Source organism: Ischnura elegans, chromosome 8, assembly GCF_921293095.1.
Source record: "Ischnura elegans chromosome 8, ioIscEleg1.1, whole genome shotgun sequence".
NCBI classification, from domain to species: Eukaryota; Metazoa; Arthropoda; class Insecta; order Odonata; family Coenagrionidae; genus Ischnura; species Ischnura elegans.
The window spans coordinates 13,969,436-13,993,976 of NC_060253.1; the positions used below are offsets into that span (position 1 = coordinate 13,969,436).

General features: G+C 37.6%; 1 protein-coding gene across 1 annotated transcript in view; it reads left to right on the forward strand.

Moving 5' to 3' along the window:
* The window catches only part of LOC124163977 (cytoplasmic dynein 2 intermediate chain 1), a 36,813-nt gene extending 15,317 nt beyond the window's left edge, over nt 1-21,496 (forward strand). Inside the window, exons 8-16 of the mRNA XM_046541122.1 lie at nt 573-679; nt 7,610-7,722; nt 8,104-8,282; nt 10,655-10,803; nt 12,270-12,328; nt 15,309-15,469; nt 16,220-16,343; nt 16,433-16,572; nt 19,084-21,496. Coding sequence (XP_046397078.1) covers nt 573-679; nt 7,610-7,722; nt 8,104-8,282; nt 10,655-10,803; nt 12,270-12,328; nt 15,309-15,469; nt 16,220-16,343; nt 16,433-16,555 — 1,015 coding nt within the window. The 3' untranslated portion in view covers nt 16,556-16,572; nt 19,084-21,496. The remainder of the gene's footprint in view (nt 1-572; nt 680-7,609; nt 7,723-8,103; nt 8,283-10,654; nt 10,804-12,269; nt 12,329-15,308; nt 15,470-16,219; nt 16,344-16,432; nt 16,573-19,083) is intronic.
* The last annotated feature ends 3,045 nt before the right edge of the window (nt 21,497-24,541 follow it).

The window sequence follows — 24,541 nt, forward strand, 5'->3', positions numbered from 1 at the left end:
CTACAACATATCTTTTGAAAAGATTTTTCCATCGTTACATTCTCTGTAGCTGCTTTATAAATGTATTTTCATTTTATCACTTTATGTTTTTAGATTTGAATCAGATTTTTAATATCAAGACCAAGCCCCCAATACTTTCATGTATTGTCAGTAAAAATGCCTTTTAGAAAAGTCGATACATAATTGTCCTTAGTTGATTGTATACTTTGGTGCTCCATTTCTATTCTCCTGTTAAGTATACATAGTGAAATTGAAGCTATCCTTTTCTTTGTTTTTTAACAACTTTGAGGTAAATGAACCAAAGTGTTTAATTGATGTAATTCTTCTATTCAATATTACTGAATGGTATTGTTACAAATTTTTTGATTTTTACCCTTACTTCATCCATGAAAGTCGAATGACCATAGTTAAAGGATCAAGAGCTTGCTTTTACAAATAAAAAACAAATTTGAGTTTCACTGTAAACAAAAAAAAATTGTTGCCTTCTTTTTTCCAACTGTTCATGTGATAGTAGATTTTACCAGTTGTTTTTATTTTCTCCATTTATCCATTCTTATCTATGTTTGTTTCAGGTCTATTTGTCTCTGGGACATGTATGAAAGGGGAGGATCACACATTGAAATCCCTATTTTGGGAAGGGGCTCAGCAAAGACTCGTTGCCCAATGTTTACCACTCATGGTAAGTGCAGTGTATTATATTTTTAATGTGCAAATAAATTAACAGGTAAGGAAAGAAAGGGATAGGAACATGTAATAGAAAAAGGACAACGGTGCTGTGGTAGATGGAAAAAGCCAGAAATCAGAGGGTAAAAATGCGGCCTGACTGGGACTCGAACCCAGAACCTTCTGGTTACCGGCCAGGTGCTCTATCAGTTGCGCTACCAGGACGCTTAGATTTACCATGATTTTGGCGGGGGTTTATACACAGTAAACTCCCTTTGCTTTGGCCCACCAGAGTAACCAATAGATGGCACTGGGGCAGCTCACCACCTGTGTACGCTATGACAGATAATTATGTGCCTATGTGCATAATTTTTAACTCATAGTAATGAGTCTCATATTTGATCAGTGCTCATTGGTATGAAGAAAATGAGATGGATTGACCGAGTAGAAAATGAAGGAGTGCTGAGGAAAGTGGGAGAAAAGAGAAATCTTCTAAAAACCTCAAGGAGAAGACGGGGAAAAGTTATTGTTGGCCACATAATGAGACATGATAGCCTGATGAAAACAATTGTAGGACAGGTGGGTGAGAAGAAGGGCATGGGATGACCCTGAATGAGCTATAGAGAACAGGTTATAAAGGATGTAAAGGAGTAGAAATGCATTGCTATGCAAAAGCTTGTGAATAGAAGAGCAGAATAGAGAGCTGCATTAAATCAATCTTAGAATTGTTGAAAAATGGTCATGATGATGATGCTCGTTGGTATTTGTAAAACAGTGCAGGGTCTATGAAAAGTTTAGGCCTACAAATATAAAAGAGCCAATGATTGGTCATGAAATTACCAGGATTTCTTTTTGAGGAGATAGGTATGGACTTGTTGAATTTTGCTGGAAAAAATTAATATTTTATTTTTTCTCACTGTATTGAATTATTGTTGCTGGGATCAAGGACAGCAGATATTATAGTAACAAATCTGGAACCCCTTTTTACAACCTATGGCGTGGTATTCCAATAGTAATAACTTGTGACAATATGCCTTTTAATTCCCTTTACTTTGAAAATTTTCAAATGATTGGGGAATAGATTTAAGAGCATGTTCACCTCTCTACCCAAAATCAAATGAACTTGCTGAAAGAGGAGTCCAATTCTGTAAGATGGTGCCAAGGAAACATAAAAAAAGTTGAGATGGCATTCATCTCTCACTGTTTGAATGTAGAAGCACTCCTCAATGTGGCACAGGAGCATCACCAGCTCAGTTACTGATGAGTAGAAGGCTAAGAACCAAATTGCCAATTGATATAAAATTTAATACACTAACAGATGAAGTTCGCCATGAAAAAATGTTTGACTTAGCCAAGTCAAATATTTTTTCATGGCAAACTTCATCCCTTGGTGTATTTAACTTTGCACCTGTGTGTGTGACTGCGTTCAAAGCCACTTGTTCCTGCAGTGCTTTGAAATTCGTCGTCGCAGACCAGCGACAAAATAAGGGTTTTTCACCCCGACAGTGGCTTAGTAAGCAAGACCCTTCGCCGTGACGTCAACATCTTGTTTGGTAAAACCCATCCCTAAGTTTGCTCTGAGAAAATGGCTTGGTGGTGGAACTGGTTAATACGCCTGACCGGCAATTGGGAGATCCGGGTTCGAATCCCGGCTGAGTCAAATATTTTTTCATGGTGAACTTCATCCGTTGGTGTATTTAACTTTGCGCCTGTGCGTGTGACTGTGTACAAAGCCACTTGTTCCTGTAGTGCTTTGATATCAGATTGTTAAATCACTGATTCAGGTAGATGGGCATTATAAGCTGAAGTCTAACCCACTCAAAAATTAGCTATATGTATCGTGATTGAGGTGCTGTCATCAGCTAAGATTTCAAACCAGACGATAATATGTATGTATTATAATAAAAAATAAGTTTCTGGTTACCTGGCATTGTAGTAGCCAAAGAAAGACCACCAAGGCCCTATATGTGCATATAATAAAGGCTCATGAGGATCCGATGTTGCGAAGGAATGCATTCCGTTTGAGACAATCTGCAAGCACTATACAAACAAATGACATCGATGTGCATGGTAGTGAATATAAAACCAGATCAGGCAGGATTCTAAGAAAGGCAGTAAGATATCGTCAGTGAATGTATTTTGAATATTATATAATTATTATTTTTGGTTGTTAAAATTATTGGAACATGTGTGATGCTAAGGTACATGACTTTATTTGACTTTGCTCATCAATGATTACTATTATTTGTGAAGTGCCACATTAAGGTCAGAAAGGTTATTAATTGGTTGAATTTTGTTTATTGGATGGGGAGATGTCATGGGAAGCTCAAGCTGCTGGATATCTGATGTATCAACTAGGCATGGGCAAAAAATACCGGTATTCGGTAGTACCAAGTAGGGGAGACTGGGGCACAGTGGGACACGGGGCACAGTGGGACAATTGATTTATTTAAACAATTTACTCGGTCAAAGGGCAAATGCATTAAAATTAAGGAAGTCATATCACGAGGAATAATGCACAAAAATCTTATTTCCTAATCTTATGTAGCTTCGCGTAAATGTTATAAAATATGTTTTTTGCTATAATTTTCGTAACTTTCATGTAATGAATATTTATGCAATTCTCTAAATTATAGCAAGTTTCATAAGGAATGACTTGGTGTATACATTATTTAGAGACTTAGTAATATTTTTCTAAACATATTTTTCGAAAGTAACATGTTTAAAATTTATGCTGACAAATACAAGACTTCAGGACATGCGGGGCACAGTGGGACAGCTGAAATTGGGGCACAGTGGGACAACTTGGATTGGGGCACAGTGGGACAACTCGAATTGGGGCACAGTTTGATGCCGAATTACAGCCCAGGAGCTTCGTACTATCAATATCCGTTACCTAAACGCACTCAAATTTCATATCATGCTTACTTTATAATGTTTTGGCTCCATATTGATGCATTAGGATTTGAAGCAGTACATTTCAGTTAGTGAATGTGAGGACAAAACTAAAGAATGGCAACAGCAATGAACATGAGAAAAGTAATGCCGAAGTAAATAATTAGTGTGAACCCCGATCATATGCGACAATTTGTCTACATTTCCTGAATCCCACATCTGTTATATAGATGTGCTCTTTGTAAGGAGCAGTTCAGTCTTGGCCAGAAGCGAGCTTGAGGTAGTGAGAAGAGAGATTCTCATAAACATTAGTTGCTGCCACATTCCTCCTTTCTACAAGCCTGCTCTGGGAACATTCAGTGATTTGCGTGAAAGGAAGAAAAACAGGCAATAAAACTTGATTTTTAAAGAGAATTTTGAGGCAAGATTGTTTATTACGTATTATCTATTTAAATCAAATTATTTATAAATTGAATTCTTGAGATTCATAGCTTATAAAATAATTTACCACCATAGTAAACTGTGACTTAAAACTGCAGCACGACTGCACCACAGACTGTCTCCTCTGCGCACGAAAAAATTAGTATATGAGTTAGCTCAGAGAAATAGAAAGAAATACCCGCCATCCTGCGATCAGAAAGACATCGCTGATGTTGGTTTATTTTACGTTTTTTTTGAAGCGGAATCCTTCGATTAGCCTTCGAAAACCAGAAGCAACCTCACTGGCCAGAGACGTGGGCTTCTATAGGACGGTTGTGAGTGCATTTTTTCCGATCTATCAGCTCTTTATGTCAACATGTATTTTCCGCTGGAGGTGTAATCATGATGAAAGTGGTTCCACTACCGTTTAACTCCAGGAAAAGTGATAGCCCTCTAAGGTGAAAACAAGTAGGTGAAGTTACCTCCTCTGAAAGAGGCTCCTCGATGTCATTGTGCTATATTATAAAGGTTCAGGTTAATACAATTCCTCCATTTCTTGTGTTGTCTAGAGTGAAATTCCTCCAAAAAATACTGTTGAAGTGTCCCATAGGATCAGTAGGTGCCGCATGTCCTTCTGAATGGATGGCTATCAATTTATTTTTACTGGTTTTAAAATATTTCATCGAACACGCAAAATTTTTTAAAGAAAACCCTGCATTGCTAGTTTTGCATAACCACGAATCATATATTTCTGCCGATACTATTGAGTTAGTAAAAATGAATGGGTGGTACTTTTTACTTTGTCACCTCACTGCAATCAATTAGATAACTGTTTGTTTGGCCTTTTGAAAAAATATTGAAATGACCGCAAATGGCCTATAAACCACCCAGGAGAGAGAATAACAATTTGCAACTTGGTTGAATACAGCACATAAAAAAGCATTTACATCTAATAATACATATTATTTTTACTTTCGGTTCAACCAGGATATGCCCTGTTAACCCAAGTATTTTTAATGACAAAGACCTTGCCCAAGAAACTGTCAAAGATCAGTTTGTTGGACCTTTAGAATTTCACTTAGAAACCGAGTAAAATCTCGAAAGCCCAGGACAACCCGGGTTGAAACTTCGTTTTAGAGAGCATAGTTTTCCCCCCTGAGGAATAACATCCAAAATCTAGCAGGCTAATATCTAAACATGCTAGACAAAAGAAAAGATAGGAGATACCTACGGACACACCAGTTAAAAAGAGACTGGAAAATATCATCAATAATAAATAAAATAATATCATCAAAGGAAAGAGAGAAAAAACAGCCTGGTCATAAGAAAATGTTGAAAAATGAGCGATAAAATGTAAAGAAAATTTAAGATTTTCACATTAAAGAACTAAAAAAAAGATTGGAAATGGAAGATATAGCTACAGTTTCAGAATAAAGTGACTAAATTTACCACCAAGGACAGTTGGCAGAACTTCAGCCATTAGCGTAATTAAATGTTGATGAAAAACATTGCATGCAGTGTTTTAAAGTTTATAATTACATGACTTAATATTTTTTATCAGCACATGTATCTTGAATAAAAATTTCTTGATTAAAATGTTCGCTTGCATGTATATTTCACCTATTAATGTTAATTAATTCATTTGTACCCTCAATTAATTTAAACGTTGTATTTTATTGAGTAATGCAAGCCTGTCCCACTCTGCCCCGTGCACTGTCCCACTCTGCCCCAGCCTGGGGCAGAGTGGGACACTTTTCAACAAAGAAGAAACTTGAGTATTTCAACTACTTTAAGTTAGTTGCATTACTTGCGAATTTTTTAATAAGTCGAGGAATATACTCTTTAAGCAATGGCACCAAAATCTTCCATTTTACAATAATTATGTGGGAAATAAAAATGAAATGCTAAAACTGTCCCACTGTGCCCCAGTCTCCCCTACTATTTTTTTTCCACTTCGGTAGTACCGGCCAGTATTTTTTTAGTGGTACTACCGGAGTATCGGTACTAGATATACCGGTACTTCGACGGCGCTGCCATCTTATGTATAATCAATCAACTACCTACCCAGCTACTTAAACAATTGAGTGTTGATAATATATCAAGCGAAGTAGTCCATTTCCAAGGAGGTTGTAATATACTATGTATTTATAACCCCCTTGGCCATTTCCAAGAAATAAACACCAATTCACAATGGCTTTCAGCAAGAAGTGTTTATTTAATTAATGCCAAGGATATTTCTCAAGAAATCATAAGAAGAGACAAGAAAATGTAGATGCAGACTTATGCAATAAGTGCACAACTTGTATTTAAGCACACTAAAAATAATACCATCAGTTTATTTTAATTTAAACTGATGGTATAAGCACCGATACAGTTAATCAACGTAGCAAGAGACTGAAAAATAGCGATGCTATCGTGATATAGGAATTTCTATCAAGCTTAAGCTTGTTTACAATAGTTATCAACTTTTTAAATGCTTTAACGATGTTCATCCGTTTCTCGTTTTTTTACATACAACCAATCAAGTGCACCACCTAAAGAAGACCAAATGAATTTTGCTTCTTAATTATTAAGGTGTGTCCTCCTTCCTTAGTTTTTTTCTTGTTTTCTCATTATTTAACGGTACATTTACAAAACTGTGAGTTCGAGACAAGTGTTATCATTATTTATATAGAAGATATTTATTTACTCAAATAAGGCAAGAAAAGTCAAGGTTATCAAACTCCACATATGTATTTCTTTCTCTGAAATAAATGGAACGGCGACCTACTCGTCAAATTTTATTCGTTCGCAGTATTTTTGCCATAACTTACACCGATCCTTGTTGTGTAAAATCATAAAATTAAATGTCTTAACATTAGAGGAGCTTTTTCTAGGTAACCTCAGACTGGCAACGTAAGCTCTGTGAATAAGAAGACTTTTCATTATAAGTTCTCGGCAGAAGACGTTCTAATGTTGCTCTCGAGTCCGGAAAAAAACCGGTGGCTTTAGGAAAACAAGTACTCTGATAGAGTTCCCGAGAGAACTTCATATACGCCAGGAAAACACCGAAATTTAATGGTATGCACCAAAATCATTGCCTTTAAAAACTTCATCACTATCACCCTTCTCACTATTACAGAATCTAGCCTCCATATATTTTTCTGATAAATTTTCGTAAAAAAATCCAGTTAATGATTTTTTCAGTGTATTCTTTTTGTATGTTATGCTAATTTTCCGAAATACCGGATATTTAGGGTAAGACAAGCGTTAAATCTCAACTTATTGACGTATTTTATCAATAATGAAAGTACCGGTATACCAGTATTTTTTCGCCGGTACTACCGGGAGAGTACTACATATTATTGCTTTTTAATACTCATCACAAAAATACCGGTACTTTTTCAAGTACCGCCCATGCCTAGTATCAACTTCCTTGCTAACCCTTATTATGATACAGCTTATAAAATTGGCTGGCTAAAGGATTTCTTCCTTGGAAAATTAAGTTGACATTTTAAAATAGTTTTTGAAGTTTACAATGTGTCGCTTCCCATTAATTATGTTTAATTTCTCTTGCTTCAAGAGGGGGTCAACTTAATCCCTGAAGTTTCTTTCTTTATGGCCAATAATAATAATATTTTTCTATTTTCAGGAGATGAATCTCATCTCGGAAGGATTGTTGGCCTGGAACCAATCTTGGGCATTGAATTTGGTGATGTTGACCAAGATAAAATGCATTCCAACTTGGCTAAGATTACTAACCAGGTACATGTGTATGGGTTTGAAGTCCTCATTTAGCCAATGCAATAAATAAGTTGATATTATACTGGTATCCTGGGATGAGGCCCCTTATAAGTTTTAGCTTACCTTAAATCTACTTTGAATGTGTGTTTATGTAATGAAATTATGTAATATATATAAAAAAATTTCAGGTGGTAAAATATTCTGAAAACAAATTTGTATGTTGAGGAAATTGAAAATATCGGATGCATTTTTGTCCTATAGCTTTCGAACTGAAAGCATGTACTACTAACTGCATAAGAGCATACTAGCAGATGGTTGTTAAATGAGAAATTGGCTGTGATAAACTTTTTGTACAATGTTTGCTCTTCTGTGGGATTGAAAATGGAACTTTCTCTTGGATAGGTTTGCAGCCTTGACGAGTGGGGAGTGATTATTGTCTGGAGCATCATTAGGAGAGCAGGCAGCAAAAATGTTGGGAGATTCAGTATAGTCCCTAGCATGAGAGTGTGCATTGGAGAGACCAGCTGGAATAAATCTGAAAGCATGGCCTTCAATTCCAGTGAGAACACTCTTCGAGGAAGGTACTGTATACATATTACGTTTTTTTCTTTTTGAATGACTTTTTTTGGCCAAATGCTCATGGAATCCTGGGAGGCATAGCCTATGCTCTGGTTTTTCAGGGATTGGGCACACAGAACTTCAGGTAAGTGGTGAAAAAAAATCATTCCGGGGTGTTAAGCCTTTTAGTGCTGTCCTTCTTCCTGGGGTACAGTCGAAAAATGCAGAGGGTATTTTAATAAAATGTAGCAACTAGGAAAAAATAAACATTAAAGAGTTAATCTCTTAGATATCTTCAAGCGGTTTTTTTTAATTAATGAGATAAATTGGACAATAATCACAATGTTTTTATACGTTTACTGATATATAAGTTTTTTTATTTCAATGTCCTCAAATTTAACAACAATAACGTAAAAGCCGATATATCGGCGTGCCACACTAAAAGGGTTAATCTGTATTTCTGAATTTTGGCTCAAATTCAGATGGCTTCACAGGTTTATGCCAATAAGGGCGTTGTTTAGAAGTTCATTAACCCTTAGGCTTCGGGAGTTGATGATTTTAGCTGCCAGCCAGTTCATGACCCCAGAGACCCCATGTGCAGGAGGCACCCCCTGCCATAAGGGCTGGTGTGGTTGAATAAAGCCCCTTAGCGATCCTTATGGTGAGGGAAAGTGTCCATAAGTGCAAGTTATCCAGGTAACAATAAAAATTTTGGGTTAATCCCACAGTCAGTGTGCAAAACGTATAAAAAATGTTCCCCCACTGTAAGGGTTAAAGATTGCCAACTGCTCTCTAGTAATGGGTGACTTTAAGGTCTCACTTTCATGGTAACAGTTTATTTCCAAAATATTATCATTGTTGCCTCAATCAATGAATGAATGAGTGAATAATTCATTTGAAGATCCAGCAACTATCTGGATTTGATTATTTTCATTAGGAAACACACTGTTCAAGCAGGGCTTCAGCCTGTCACCCTAGGGTTAGTAGGCAAGGACTTTAGCCAATCACAACTAGAAAAAGCTGATGTTACTGATGTTTGTAGCAGCTAAATACTCTTTGTAATGATGCAAGTAATTTTATAGAATTGATTGCTTACAATGAAGCTTTTACAGTACGCAAGAACTGGTACTTATTTACATAAAACTGTAAAAGTATTACTTTCCCTTAATATTTTCAATTAGTGGGGGGTTAAGAAAAATAATTTGAGGATGGTGACTTAAGGTTTTCCAGGGACAAGATCCAAAAAACTTTACATTCACACCATACTTGTGTTTAGGATATTTTAGTGGAGGTTCCAAAGGCCATTTCACACTAGCGACTGCGACTGCCGCTGCGGCTGTGACTGCACCCCATCACACATTGCGGCCGATGCCATGGTCACGGAGTTATCTCACAACCTTCTTGAACTTCCCTCGTTACGGTAACCAAAACAAACACATCTGCCGCAAGCGCGTGAGATTGAAATGGAGCTCTCTGATTGGCTGCGACTCAGAAGAATACCCGGTCGGCTATTCTTCCCAGTCGCAGTCGCAGCATCGACTGCCTCGCTCTGATTGGTCGACAGCCCAATTGTAGTCACAGCCGCAGCGCCAGCCACAGTCGCTAGTGTGATACGGCCTTAAGGCCCATTTCACATGAACGCAGATGGTCCATGCAATGCGCACAGACTAGGCTCCCTCAGAATGAATGGAAGTTTACGCATGAGTGTGGCTCCTGAATGCCGCAGATTATTCACACCCAAGCAGGCTACAGAGACAGGTTTGCACTTGTACATGAACACAGATGGCTGCTATGGAGCATACACTTTTGTCATTAGAATCTAACTAATTGTATGAGGGCATCTTTTTGCCTTGGATTGTGGGATTGACAGTGGCCTGTTACTTGGAGATGTTGAAAAAAGGCCCTGCTTATGGGATGTGTCGCACAATAAATACAAAGACTGTGATCATTGAGTAAAGACACAGGAGAAAATTGCCCAAGTAACCAGGAAATCTCCTATGACGGGCATTTTTATTCCAATTTTTCATAATCTGGTACTCAGAAAATTGCTCTTAACTGCATGAAGTTCTTTTACCTTGGTTTAATGGACACAACTGGCCAGACGCCAACAGTTTTCCTTCATGCCAATGTGAAAAGTAGCAACCTCTCTCTTCTTATTTGAACAATTTTCTGAAATCACTATCAATCCTCGTGTATATATTTCTTGTGAGTGGTTGCGATTAATTTTTTATTTGTATCTGGCTATAGGCCATCCAGCTCTTGTATCTCACTTGTATACCTAGTAATAGAGAACATGCTCAGTCACTGACTAAAAGGTACTACTTTTACTTAAGGTTTCTCCTATCCTATGTGGGATTCTTGTGGTATGTATCTGAAGTATTTTTTCTTATTCTAGAGCGACAGATGAGGAGAACAATGTTTCTCTGTGGAATGCCCTTGCTGTTGATTCTGATTGGATCTTAGCTGCCTCTGATTCAGGCAGTGTGGTCTGTCTTCCTGTTGATGGGGACCAAAAGGCCATGAAAGTTTACCCTGGCACAAAGGGTTGGTGGTGAATTATATAATTTCTTCTTCAATAATTAGTTTTAGCATACACTGCCCTTACCTGGCTGTGCTTTGATACTATGCACTCAAGTGTACCTGTATTTTTACAAATGAGTAATAAAACCATTGCAAATTAGGGAGCATTCAATTCAGCATACTCTGTCAGCACAAGAAATACAGGATATTGAGTACTGTGGGAATCTACTAGGGATAGCCAAGGATCTGGATAATATTTACACCATGTTTTAAATTTCATGTTTTAGAGCATCTTCAATACTTTGTTTGGCACCAAAAAAGTTCTGATTAAATATCCAGTTCCATTTCTTTGCACAAGATGACTGATTCAAAATTTTCCAGCATTGCCGGCATTAGTCTAACTTTTCTTGGATTGATATTATTTATTAAACAAAACATTCAATGATTAAGACTTGAAAGTGCTCCTAATGTATATTACTTATGGCATAAATGTCTAAGTAAGTTCCGGGGGGATTGAACCTTTAGATTCAAAAGGAAAGGAACACATGAATTGGGCCTCAGGATTTACAATAAACTTCCTGTTCATTTGAAAGCAAAGTAGAATAGGAGTAATAATTCAATGTTTGTTTATTGAATTCTCATTTTTTTGCATTTGAAAAATTCAGTGCATCCTTGCTGGCAGATGTGTGAGTAATTCTATCGAAAGACTTATTCATGAACCGTCATCAAGGAAGGTCATAGTTGACATATTAAGTATAGTATATATACGTATACGTATGGCACCAACTATCTGCACTAATGTAATAGAGTCCAATAGAAGTAAGTAAAAGAGTCAAATAATAATTTCTGCATCGGCATCCTAGTATGTAGTTGTGGCTTTAATTGCAATGCCATCATTTATTATATCCAGTGCTGGTTAATTTGGGGAAGGTGGAGCCCATTTGGATAGTTGGAATAAATACGTATATTCTGTGAAATGTGTAAAGTTCTAGAGAGTATGTGTCATTTGCTTAGACTGGGATGATTTTTTTCAAAACCCTGTTTAAGTTTTGTTCATTGTGTGTAGTTATGGACGAGGGAATTAATGCTAGGCGGGGTTTTAGGTGCAACTAATTCTTGGGTGTCCGGAATACCCGCCAGAGTAAGCCGGACTTGTGGGGGCCCTCCCCCAGAAAAAGTTTCTGATAAATAAATCAGAATAGTGAGTTTTAAGGTTTCTGAGGGATATTTTATTAATACTTACACTATTCTATAAGTAATATTAATCCAAATAAGTAAAATGGATTAAACTTAAAAATTTCTGTGAGCTCTGGGGGGGGGGGGGTATTATCCCCTAAACCCCCCCCTTGCTGCACCACTGGTAGTGGAAGACTCTCTAAAGGTATACACAGCTGTTTAGCCCACAGTAATTTTCAAGAACTTAGTTCATAAATCGCATTGTTTCCTAATAGGTATACTGGATGTAATTAACATTTAACTTTTCATTTCAGATTTGCCAGCATCAGCTGAATGCATTGCTGTTAATCCTCAGGGACTTCCATTCTTCATGGTAAGGCATTCAATATGTTTTATGGAACAATGTTGATGCAAATCATTGATTGTGTGCATTTAACTTAGGGTTGCTTACCCTCCTCTATTTTATGGGGCGGAACAAAGGTTGAATTTCTCTGTACTCCCCTACGAAGTTGAGTCGACTATGATTTGTACTCTCTTCATATGGATTTTATTGTATGCCCTTCACCTGTTAGTGCCATGCCCACATGTGCAGCATTGTCTTCCAGAAGTGCAGGGGTTTGTGTTTCGGCCCCAAGAACAGATGCTGGTTTGAACCAATCAATGGTGCTTATTAACCAAGACACAAGACAATAGGGTGGTTTCCTATTATTTTTTATTGCCTAAATCGAAAGATTATTACTCCTGGAGTACGTATTTCACGCTTTTAGATTTTTAAATGATGTTATCTATTTTTCGCGATTAAATGAAAAGTGAAAATTTTCAAGTGAGCGAAAATGCGATGGCTAAGTGTGAATGCTGGGAAAACTCCGTGTGATGTCATTCTAGTTCCCGCTACCGCAAGTGAGGTGACCTTGAGGCGAGGCTTTGAGCGCTGATACGACGCAGGATGCTAGCAAGTAGCCGAGTACCATGCTGGCTGGTAGCGCTTGGCTAAATAAGGATTATTAATACCCTGTCAAACGAAGAAAACTTTCCGACCTTAGGCAGTTTTAATAGGTGATTATTAAGACATGTTTCCCTTAGCTCTGTGACTCATGCATGCATTGGTAATCTCAGACGATGTATAACTCCTATCTACTCGTATAGAATCTAGGTCCCTGTGACGTCACGTGGAGTGGCATCGCATGGGCGCCAATCTGGCCTTTTTCAAATGGGGTTAAAATTGACCATTGCCATTCGTCTAAACTGGGATTTCTAAAACCAAATAATTTGTATATTATGAATACACTAATGGTGGGCAACAAATCGCAATCAATGCCTTTCGTTTTCTTTGATGAAGGAAACTACCCTATTACAGTCTCTGACTTAGATACATAAACAAACACCCAGGCCTCCTTGGCAACAGTAAAAAATATGATGCCACCACTTGCAGTTGCTGCATGTATATATATTGTACTTAGCTATCCATTTTCGGTTTTTAAAGAGTAAGCTGGAGAAAACGATGTTGGAAATAAATTTCCCTAGAGCTGGTTGTGATCAAGTGTTTGGAGATTTGAGAGTCTAGGTGTCTGTAGGCTCCCAAATGACTGGATAGGGTGTGTGCTGAAGCCCGTCTTCAGCTGTGTGCTAAAATTTGACTTAATGTAATTCTCAAGCTCTGGGACGGAATGTCTCCATTCATCCGGTGCCACTGTGTCGGTTATTGGTTTATGACGACAGTTTTGCTGAAACTGCTGCCAGTGTCTTCAGGTCGAAGATGCCGCTCCACGATTCTCGTCCTCGTTATATAGGGGCTCATTCCCACCAGTTGTGGCTGCTGCTCTCTCATTGGTCCATTTAATAGTCTCCTCCAATTGGCATCCAAGTGGTAGCCATCGTCCCTATTAAAAGTGTCCGTCCGGGCTATCTCAATTGATTCTCGGATTTGTCTGGGATAATATCTGCCTTCTTTTACTATTATCCTGGCTTAGTCAGATTTAATGTCATGTCCCGGTGTCCAGGCATGTTCTGATATGGCCGGCTGCTGGAATTGCCTATTCTTGGTGGCCCTTCGGTCCTCTTGTATTCGTACCTTCAGTGAACGACAAGTCCCACCAATATATGTTTTCCCGCAAGAGCAAGGCACCTTGTACACACCTTCATGAAGGTCATGCTGGATTTTATCTTTGGCTGTGGGCAGCAAGTCACCAATTTTTGTAGAAACAACAACCAATCAACCAACCAACAACCAATGCGGTAGCACCGAAAGGATGGAGACGTATGAACCTTGACACTGAGGTAACCTACGTAGTCACAAAATTAGGCTATAATGCACCTGGTATTTTAAATCTATTTTGCAGGCAACCGTGGAGTGAAATTATTACAAGTACACAGCTGAATGGTACTAATGGTACAGCATAAGCACCATGACTCCAATTGGCATCCAAGTGGTAGCCATCGTCCCTATCAAAAGTGTCCGTCTGGGCTATCTCAATTGATTCTCGGATAAGTCTGGGATAGTATCTGCTTTCTTTTACCTATCTCGTTATCCGGGCTTTTGTAACCCTAAGTATGTAAGTCCTAAGTAGCCCGTGTTATAAACCTATGTAGTCACTGGGACGGAAGTATTGGTGAGTGACCCAGAGAGGGAAATGGGGTGATGAAGCTAATAGAAGCAGATTCAGTATGTCTGAAAAATTATCAATGATTGGAAATTGAACTGAAAGATTCATTTGCCTACTATGAGCTGATTCACCAATTTTTAATTATTAGTGATTGTGATAGAATTTGAGAAATAGGCAGACTAGCATTTTTCTGTATCTCATTAAGTCGCACACCTCTTGATCTGTATGTGGCGGGGAATTTAAGGCCTTTTCTCATTTCTCAGATATGTTGACGACATCTCAATTTCATGCCAAGTTGGTCATCACTTCTCAGTTACTCTTACGCTTCCTTGCATCAGCCTCACTTAGTTCTCTGTCCTTGTTCATAATCATGTAAGTGAATCTTTCCCTCTGTTAGCAGGTCTCCCTGATCGAGTTAATGACTAGAACCATACCGATGTCACCTGTATCATTATAAGTGGGAACCCTTTGGCATTTACATTTTTTTATTTTAAACTCTGGGAGAGAGTGGATGGATAAGGAAGAGTTTTTTTTCATCACAGCATTGCTTTCTTTCCCTTCCTTCTGCTGAATTCTTTAAATTAATTCTGATGAAATCGAGTCAGGAGTGAAAGACCGCATTTTATTATTTTACTTGGCTAATGCAGTATGTGTATGTACAGATTGATTGTGGGGGAAATGGGCAAGGATATCCTCCTAGTTTCCTATAGGTCCACCTCTGAGTAAAATGTATCTTTATTTCTTCACCAGGTTGGAAATTTTGTGGGCCAAGTTCATCTCTACAGTCATTCTTCCAAGAGGCATTTTGGCACGTGGGAGCCTCCTCCTTCGTCACTGCCCTCAGCAATTGTGAAATTGGCGTGGTCTCCACAAAGGCCATTTGTCTTTTTCACCGTTGACTCATTATCCAGGTTAGAGTAATTTGTTTAGGTATTATAAAGTGTAATGAAGCAGTGTAGTTTCAGGTGATGAAGCACAAAATACCAAGGCTTAGAATTATGGAATAGAATATTTCTCTTAATATTTTTATACCTATTAGTCCAAAATCTCTTGAAAATATGTAATGTTTGGGTCTTTTTTGATGAAATGTAATGTGTGGGTCACTTAAAATTTTACCTTTAGTGGCATCCCTTACATATATACAGCCCTTTAGGTGTATTTTTTCTAAAAGTGATTCCTCAAAAATTGTGGAAGCTCTCTATTTGGAGGAATATATTAAATCAGGGTTGGTGTGCATCTTTGCGCATTCCGTTATTGGTTGATAGGGAATTTTATTGGCTAACGTGAAAAAAATACATAATCCACCTTAGACTTGGCAAGTTTGAATCAGCATATGAATTCTTTCTCCTGGTATGAGAAATTCCACTTCAGGGGACAGCTTATTATGACTTGGCTGAATTTTCCAGTAAGAAATTGCGAGTCGCTGTTGTATACACTCCTCCTTAGGCAAAAGGATGTGTCACATTTTTTAAAATCCAATAAATCAAAAGTTCCCTGCAAAAAATGTTTATTTTATCCTTTAGACACTGCGTGGGACGTTTTTTTACCCCAATATCAACACAATTCTACAATTTTTGTATGACGTAAAGCACAATGTTGTGTTCTCAGCAATGATTTCATTGAAGGATTAAATTTCTCATTGCATATTTTTTCTTTTGTAGAATTCATATTTGGGACCTTGCATCTAGTGATATTTTCCCTCTTGCCTCTCTGCCATCTCCCAAATCTGGGCAGGTGACTGACATCAGTCTGTCCTTCCCAAAAGGAAACTCTCCAGCTTATATGGTGAGCAATTTTGAAATTTTAAAAATGGTGCGGCTGTGATGGCATTCGTTGTTGATAAATTATTTTCCAACAATTTCCTTGCATCAAAGGCCATAGGAATGAGTGATGGTGATGTAATCTTACATCTCTTGAGGGAGGAACTGACAAGCAACGACGAGGAAGTGAGGAGGAAAGAGCTTTCTCAGTTTATCAAGTATGCCAATCTCCTTTGAAGAAGTCAGTCGGATCTGTGAGTTGGATACTCGATTTTTTTGTAGTAGGCAGCATGTCAAAAAGTATGGTCACTACACTTCATTGAACACTGGTGATGGTAGGCTTGCCTTCAACTTCCACATGTCACTTTTGCTGATCACTAATCACCTTATATATCTGTGATATTTGTGCCATACTATTCTACTCTCACTGCATGAATGGGAGCATGTTTGATTTATTTTACACGTTTACGTACAGTAAAGCCTCGATAATCTGTTGTTGGATTTTTCATTTTTCTGTTGTTGATTGTTTGCTGGACCACCCACCTATCTTTGCTCTAGGGTGGCCCAAAAAAATTTACTTTGAAGTTCATATTTCAGATTTGTTTTTTGGTAAAGTTTCATTGGAAAACAAGACACTGAAAAAATCAGCTGGATTGCGAAACACTTAACCCAGCTGAATCGCAAGTGAATATTTTGGCTGTATTTAATATAAAACTGCCTACTTTACTGGGGAGACCCTTGGGGTTTTCAGGTTTCTATAGCAAACATGGGGATTTTCAGTTAAGCCTGAATCTTACAATAATTTTTTTCCATCCCTTATGAGTGATAGCTTCATGAATAGCTCTAAGGTTGTCAGAAAAATGATCGTTTCACACTATCGTTCCCAAAAATGCTCTAGGGGTGAGAATCCCATCCCTTTTTCAATCATTTGGCAAACTCTTTTTTCCGTCGCTGAAACCTCACTGGCACCATCTTTCAGTCCATCAGAATGCATGGTCAATAACAGCGATTGTTACACGATGTTTGGCTTTTACAAGGGTTGTACCAAAAGTAAGGTTCCCAATGAGCTACAAAGTTGAGCGAAGGTGCTAGGCTAAATCCCACAACATTGCCATGTGCAGTGGTTCCCCTACTCTCGAGTCCGCCAGTCCGCGATTCACTGTGTCACTCATTATTGGCTTAGCAACCGTCAACAATGAAAGTGATGATCCCCGTTACCGCCAAGTGAGAGTATCGAGCAGTAATCCGATTTCTCCTTACAAAGTTACCGCAATTGGAGATTCATCAGCAACTGACTGAACTTTATGGTGAAGAGTGCATGTCCGTTCAGCACGTCCACAAATGTTGCAGGGCTTTTGCTGAGGGCTGCACGGAAGTTCACGATGAAGAACGGAGTGGAAGACTGCCGGTTTTGGGTTGTCCAGAAGATAAACAGTGAGCTGCTCGCAGATCGGAGGGTCACTATCCGTGACTTTGTTGAACGCATTTCTGAAGCTTCTCACAGCACAATTGAAAGGACTTTAACACAAAAGTTGGGTTACCGCAAGACAGGGGCGGATCCAGGATTTTTTTCTGGGAGGGGCACAAGCAAGGCCGTATCCAGGATTTTGTTCTGGGTGGGGCACAAGGATACCTCGCAATACAAAACGAATGCAATGATAATGGGACCGTATTAAAAATCTTGCATATTTTTGAGGGTCTGGGGGGGGCACGTGCCCCCGTGCCCCCCCCCCTGGATCCGCCTATGCCGCAAGATGTTTGCTTGCTGGGTCCCCTGGATGATGACTGACGGACACATGGCGCAACGCCTTGGCACTGCTCGCAAATTTCTTCAATAATTTTAAGGTGGGGGGCAACAAGGAGAAGTTGTTGGTCTCAATCGTCACAGGAGGTGAAGCGCGGGTATTTCATTATATCCCCGAAACAAAACTCTTAGGTGGCAAATGCTTCAAGAGCGACGATGAAGTCCGAGCAGAGGTCACACGCTTCCTCAACGGGTTGGGTTGGGAGACTTCTTCAACTTATGGATAAAAAAGCTGGAGCAATGTCTTTAAAAGCGTGTTGAAAAAAATGGAGACTACGTTGAAAAATAGGCAATAATGTAAGCTTTTCAATGATGTGAAATTTAATATCAATAAAAAAAGTTTTGTATTTGTAAAAAATATGGGAACCTTACTTTTGGTATAACCCTCGTAATTGAATGACAATTGATAGCAAGGAAAGTGATAGAATGAGCGATGGAAAAGGGAATGTCGAGGGACTGTGTGTGAATTAGAAAGTGATGAATAGAGCGACCACGTTTTTTGGTCCTTGAAAAGCTATCAAACCGAGAGATGGAAAAAATGGTCGTGTGATTCAGGCTTTTGTGAAAAAACTTTTGGTGACAAGTGTTACTTCTCCCAGCGATAGTCTGAAATTTTAATTGGTAAAAAATTGTTTATATGTAGTGACTTAAGCCTCACCTCAACCACAATATTCTCATAGTTGAGAAAGATTTCCATATGACTAAGTCACCATAAGTTACTACTCTCTTTCACATTCTTTATTACCATCTTGGAACTTGTTTTTGGTAGATGAGCAATTATTTTTTAGTAGAATCAGTGCAAACAATGCAGAGAAAGCAAGGTGCAGTAACCAATGTAAACATATTATGAACATCTCTGCTGAGATACCTGTGGAGAAAATATGAGGATGATTTGTACGTGAAAATTTGAATTATGTATCGGGTTGTCTATAATTTTATTGTTTTGTCCGTGGGGCTTTAGTTTTATTTTCAGGGAGTCCTGAGCAGACTTATGAAGAAAGGGGCCCTGAGCAATAGTTTTCACAAAACTTTCTTTGAGTGTAATTATACATAGTTGTGAAGAGGCATTGTGAAATGTAAGTATTATTGTCAAGAACTGATTTTAGGAATTAATATGGCTTATTCAAAGCCATCGATAAATTGTATCCTGTATTTTAGTAGTCTACTCCTAGATTTGACTGAAGTAATCTGACAGCTCAAGTAGTTGAAGATAGGAACAATGCTTCTCGCTGGCTGGAAGGCAAATTTCATTTGGATCCTCCCCCACATTGAATGTTGTGGTTATCTGTGAACATAAATTTCCATAGAATCATGTGAACATTTTATAAAAAGGATATGTACAAATTCATGTGCAGGCATGACAGATGCCTTAGCTGCCTGAATAATTTTGCCAGCCATAGGATTACCTATGTAATGTGTAAGGATAGAATCATTTTTTGTGTAGCCCTAATCCTTCAGTTTTTCTTTTGACTTCCAGGGGGTCATAATATATGTGCTCTTATATTTGACTCAATCTTTGAATCCCTTTTCATCCTGTATTAAGTATAGAAATGGGTCCCATTTCTCATCAATAGATTCAATCTTATGTCAAATCCATGAATTCAGCAGGATTTGATGGAATTATCAAGTGCCTTAATGGAGATTATTTTAGACAATTTCCTAATAAAAAAATATACCTGACGAAATTCTCGTAGTCACGGCATCAATATGTGATGCCCAGTCAAGATCTTCAGATAGCTGAATGCTCAGAATATTTATGGAAGGAGCAGGATGAATGGTTTGTGAACTAAAGTTGAAGAGAAGAGAGGAAAGATTAGGGGCTTGTTATGGAATTGGAGGCGGACAGTTTTTTCATAGTTGGAAATCATTCAGTTATCACCATTCAATTCTAAGGCTTTGTATTTTATATACTTATTTAATATTGTTTCCTTTTAGCAGTGCCTTCGAAAGGTAACAATTAAATTTAGTAGAGTATCATTGTGACGGCCATGAATAATTGTTTATCAGAATCATATTTTCTATTAAAATAAGTGCACAAGATATGGCACCATGTGTTTATTTTTTAAGCTTGGTTCACACAAATGAAATGCAAAATCACTGTATTTCATTGTAAAAATGCACTGCACTCACACATTTTTTGTGTGCACGAGGTATAACAAAATTTTTTCTTAATTCCTGAATTATTATTTTATGTTTCTCTGCCACCCTAATATTAAACGCCTATAATGAATGTATTTAAGGAGTAAAACTGCTACTTTACTAAAAACTAGACAGTTATAGCTAATGGGTTTCACTAATAACACAGGTGCTTTATACACCTGTTGTATACAGTTTCTTTACCAAATTACCAAAAGAGAAAACAGAAAATAATTTGCATTTACATATTTTCGAGGAAAATACATGTAAAGTACTTTCTTGCCCAGTCAGGAGAGAGCAAATCTTCAACTTATGAAACTGATCCAGTAATTCTGCTTACATACATATGTAAGTGTACGTATTTCCTTTGGCCTAATGGAAAAGTTAAAAATTAATGTTTAGGTAGTTGTTAACTACTAGGATGCCCAGTGGAATATGTCAATTTTGTGGGCGAACTTGCTATGTGCCTGTTATATGATATTTCTTTATTGAATAAAAGTCTGAAAAAAATATTGCATATAAATATGAAGAATAGGCATATTTTTTTAGCTCTTTCCATAATGTTGTTAGAAGGAGTAAGTCTGCAACTTAATGTCCTTCGTTGTCTAATATTGACTTTCCTACATTCTTTTCATCAATGGAAAATGTGTGTGTACTTCATTTTATACTTTCTCTATAGTCAATGGTTTTGGTTATGTCAAGTATTAATTTTATGGAAGTGGAGGCCAGGATTTTGCATTTTGAGAAACATTTCTTATCAATGCCGATTCTAAAGAGGGAACAAAATTCTGTTGAAAATACATAGCTGCAGACTTGCTTCCTCAGAAAGGTTTTTGGACGTTGCATGACATTACCACCATTAATTGCTTAATTTTGAACCATTTGTCTCCAAATAGTGACCTCTTTCTATTGAATGGATCCAGAGAAAAGAATGGACATGAAAGATGCCAAGTTATTTCCAAATTGTCTTGAATTATTTATGCTATGGAGTCTGACATGGAGATAATGAGCAAGTTTTGAAGATTTGGTGTGAGTACTTCATTAGCAAACATAATTTTTATTCCCAAATTCATAAAATGCCCTCAGTGTTAACTTGATGGATGTTAAATGCACTCTGATTTGTGAGACTTTTTGGTATATCTAAGAATGGAAAAGAAAGAATTTGTTAGTAATACATTGTTTGAGTTTGTATTTATAACTGTTATTTTTACTCAATAAACTTTATTACAAAAGTTTAACATGTTGTATAATTAAAAGGAGTGATGAGAAATCTTCTGCTTAAAATCATGCTGATGGAAACTTGCTGGTGTGAAAATCAGTTGTTTTTTGTATTGCAGTGATCTATTTTTTGAGGATTGTTTGGTTATTACATTTTTTTTATATTAATCTTAAGATACACCACCTATGAAAGCAGCTGAGGCAGCAGTGTACAAGTATGTAATTATAATTTAAATATTTATAGCAGTGAGCGTAATCCAAAAATCTGTATTTCAACAGGAAAACTTGGGAGTTATCTCATTCCCCTGTAGTCTTATCAGTGCAGTCGTCTTATCCATCGGAATATTCAATAGGACCCCTGAGGACTATTTTTTGGCCTCCTTATATAATTTCCTGTTGAGGGTTTACACAAAGGTAAGGGGAGGGTTTTTTCATCATGTTGAAGAGGAGAGGATTAGTTACCTGAAAAATCAAGCATACTCACCCTTTTCCGTAACCCCGAACTCTGGCCCTATTTAACAACAAAAACCACTACATAACAAAACTTCTTCTCACACTAAACAAATAAAAAAAGAATAAAAATAGAAAATAATTTTTGAAAATTAGAGAAGAGGCTACTTGCCCTCAAAAAATCAAGAAAAAAAATGGTCCAATAGGATTAAAGAAAAATAATAAAAATCTAGTTGAGCCTCATACCATTGAACCAATAAAAATCTATTTTAGTAATAATATATTTCAATTTTTGATTCAGTTTTAAAATGTTCAGTGGACTATTATTTTGGCCACATGCTGGTTAGCCAATTAATTTTATATCTTGATAGTTCATTGCATTTGTACAAGGTTTTCTCTATTTAATTTGTTTAGTTTTAGTCTTCTCAACACATTGCGTCCCGGGGTATTTAAATTCCTAGGAACGCGGATTCTGGGTGGAGGTGTTGAGATTGGAAATCTAACCATTCTATTAGGGTCTAATGCCTTTGGTTTAAACATGGTTAAAAAGCTAATGTTTAGAATATAACTTTACCCAATCAAACGTTATAATGCATCAAGTCATTTTGAATAACGAACAACAACTGAAAACGTGCTAACGAATAGGTATTGTACGCTTTAAAATTGTTTAGGTTGACGCGCCTAAATGACGAGAATCTTCGTCATCGGTCTGGAACGTTCGGGAAAAAAATGACGAGAATTCTCGGCATCCGTACACAACGTGTTAATTCAGTATTCATTGAACGAACTCACAAATATCCTTTGTTTCAACTTCTCCTTCACTCATACTGGATAGGTCACACTTGTCCTTGTACACCCTTGAAATGCCGTTTCTTTTTTTTTGTGCTTCTGTTCACAATTAAAATTGCTGACGAGGTGAATTGCATCGCACTGAGGCAGCTGAACAATTTTCCAGACTGCAAGGCCAGCCAAAGGAGTTGTGTCGTGGCACCCAAGCAATTGTTATAGTCCTTTGACCACTTCAATTTCATTGCTATATTTGTGCCCATTGATTGGAGCTGTTATATAAAGTATGGCATAATACACAGGTAGAGTATCATTGTATGTAATGCACCTCCTTCTGCGGAGATTGCCCCTGCCATTAGGCTACTCTAAAATGAAACTTTAATTTTTTTTGAGTGATGTTTAATGATGGAAGACAATTGCAAGAAATAACGCTGCAAATAATGTTGCAAAACAAGGAGGTGACAAATCATAATACATAAGAATAAACAGGTAAAGATAACAGGATATTTTGATGCTACTTGGTTTTTGTTCCCCGATGGTTATCGGGGAACTATCATTATAGTCAGCGAAACAACTGCAACAACCATTTCCTAATGCGATTGCAAACTTCAGAATATTCAAACTACATCTTCCCGTTTTTTTACACAAATTGTGCGCGGGAATAGTATTGTGTTTAGAGAACTGCGTTCTGTCAGTTCTTCGCACCACGTGAAGGTTGCGTGGGCAAAAACATTTTATATTTAAATGTTTATAGGACAGTGGTGCAGCGAGGGGGGGTTTTGGGGGATAAAACCCCACCCAGAGCTTAGAGAAATTTTTAAGTTTAATCCATTTTACTTAATTGGATTAATATTACTAATAGAATAGTGTAAGTATTTATAAAATATCCCTCAGAAAGCCGTAAAACTCTCCATTTTGAACCATTTACCTTAAAACACCGAAATTTATTAATCTCGCACCTACCGCTTATCCTGGCGGGTATTCCATACCCCTACACACCCCAGTATTAGTTGCACCTAAACCCTCGCACCCAGCCCTTAATTCCTAGCTGCGCTCCTGCTTTAGGATACTTGATTTAATGATTGCAAAGTGAACAAAAATATTTCGAAACTGCAAGGAAAAAAATAATATTTTTCTTGAAAAGTTACAATATACTGTGAAATTGTAACTTGTATGAACTATTCCCAGTAAACACGTATGACTCATGCATGAGGCCATAAAGAAGTCTGACGAATTTGTAGGACTCCTTCAAAAGAGTCCCAAATTGCCTCATAATGATGTCTCCGTGAGGTCATATGCACTCGTATAGGAATTCTTTTCGCGGTCTCACACGACTCTGAAGGAGCTCATACAAGAGGTCTTATAGGACTCCTATAACAGTTCCAATATGATATAGGCGCAAATGTGGCGCCTCCACGTGTGTGATAATGGAACTACCTGGAGAACCAGAAAAATTACCCACTTCGTAATAATTCCGATAGATGGCTTTGAAATAGCCTACAAAAACGCCGGCCCCTACCAGCCCATTAATTAAGATTTCAAAATACTTTACGCACCTTTATTTAAGAAAACTCTCCGATGACATAAGTACCCGACGTATCCAATTAAAATAAAGCAAATTAATACATTTAATGAGAACCATAGGTGGAAATAAGGCAGAAAAACAAAATGGAATAGACAACTTCATGATATTTATAAATTTATTCTTCATAATATTAAGTCAATAAACAAACATCACGAGTTTTTGAATTCTTCCTCTCTGCATACTTTACGCGGTCTCCGCTTGATACAGCCACTGCCTCTCCACTCTTTCCAAGGCGACACTACTT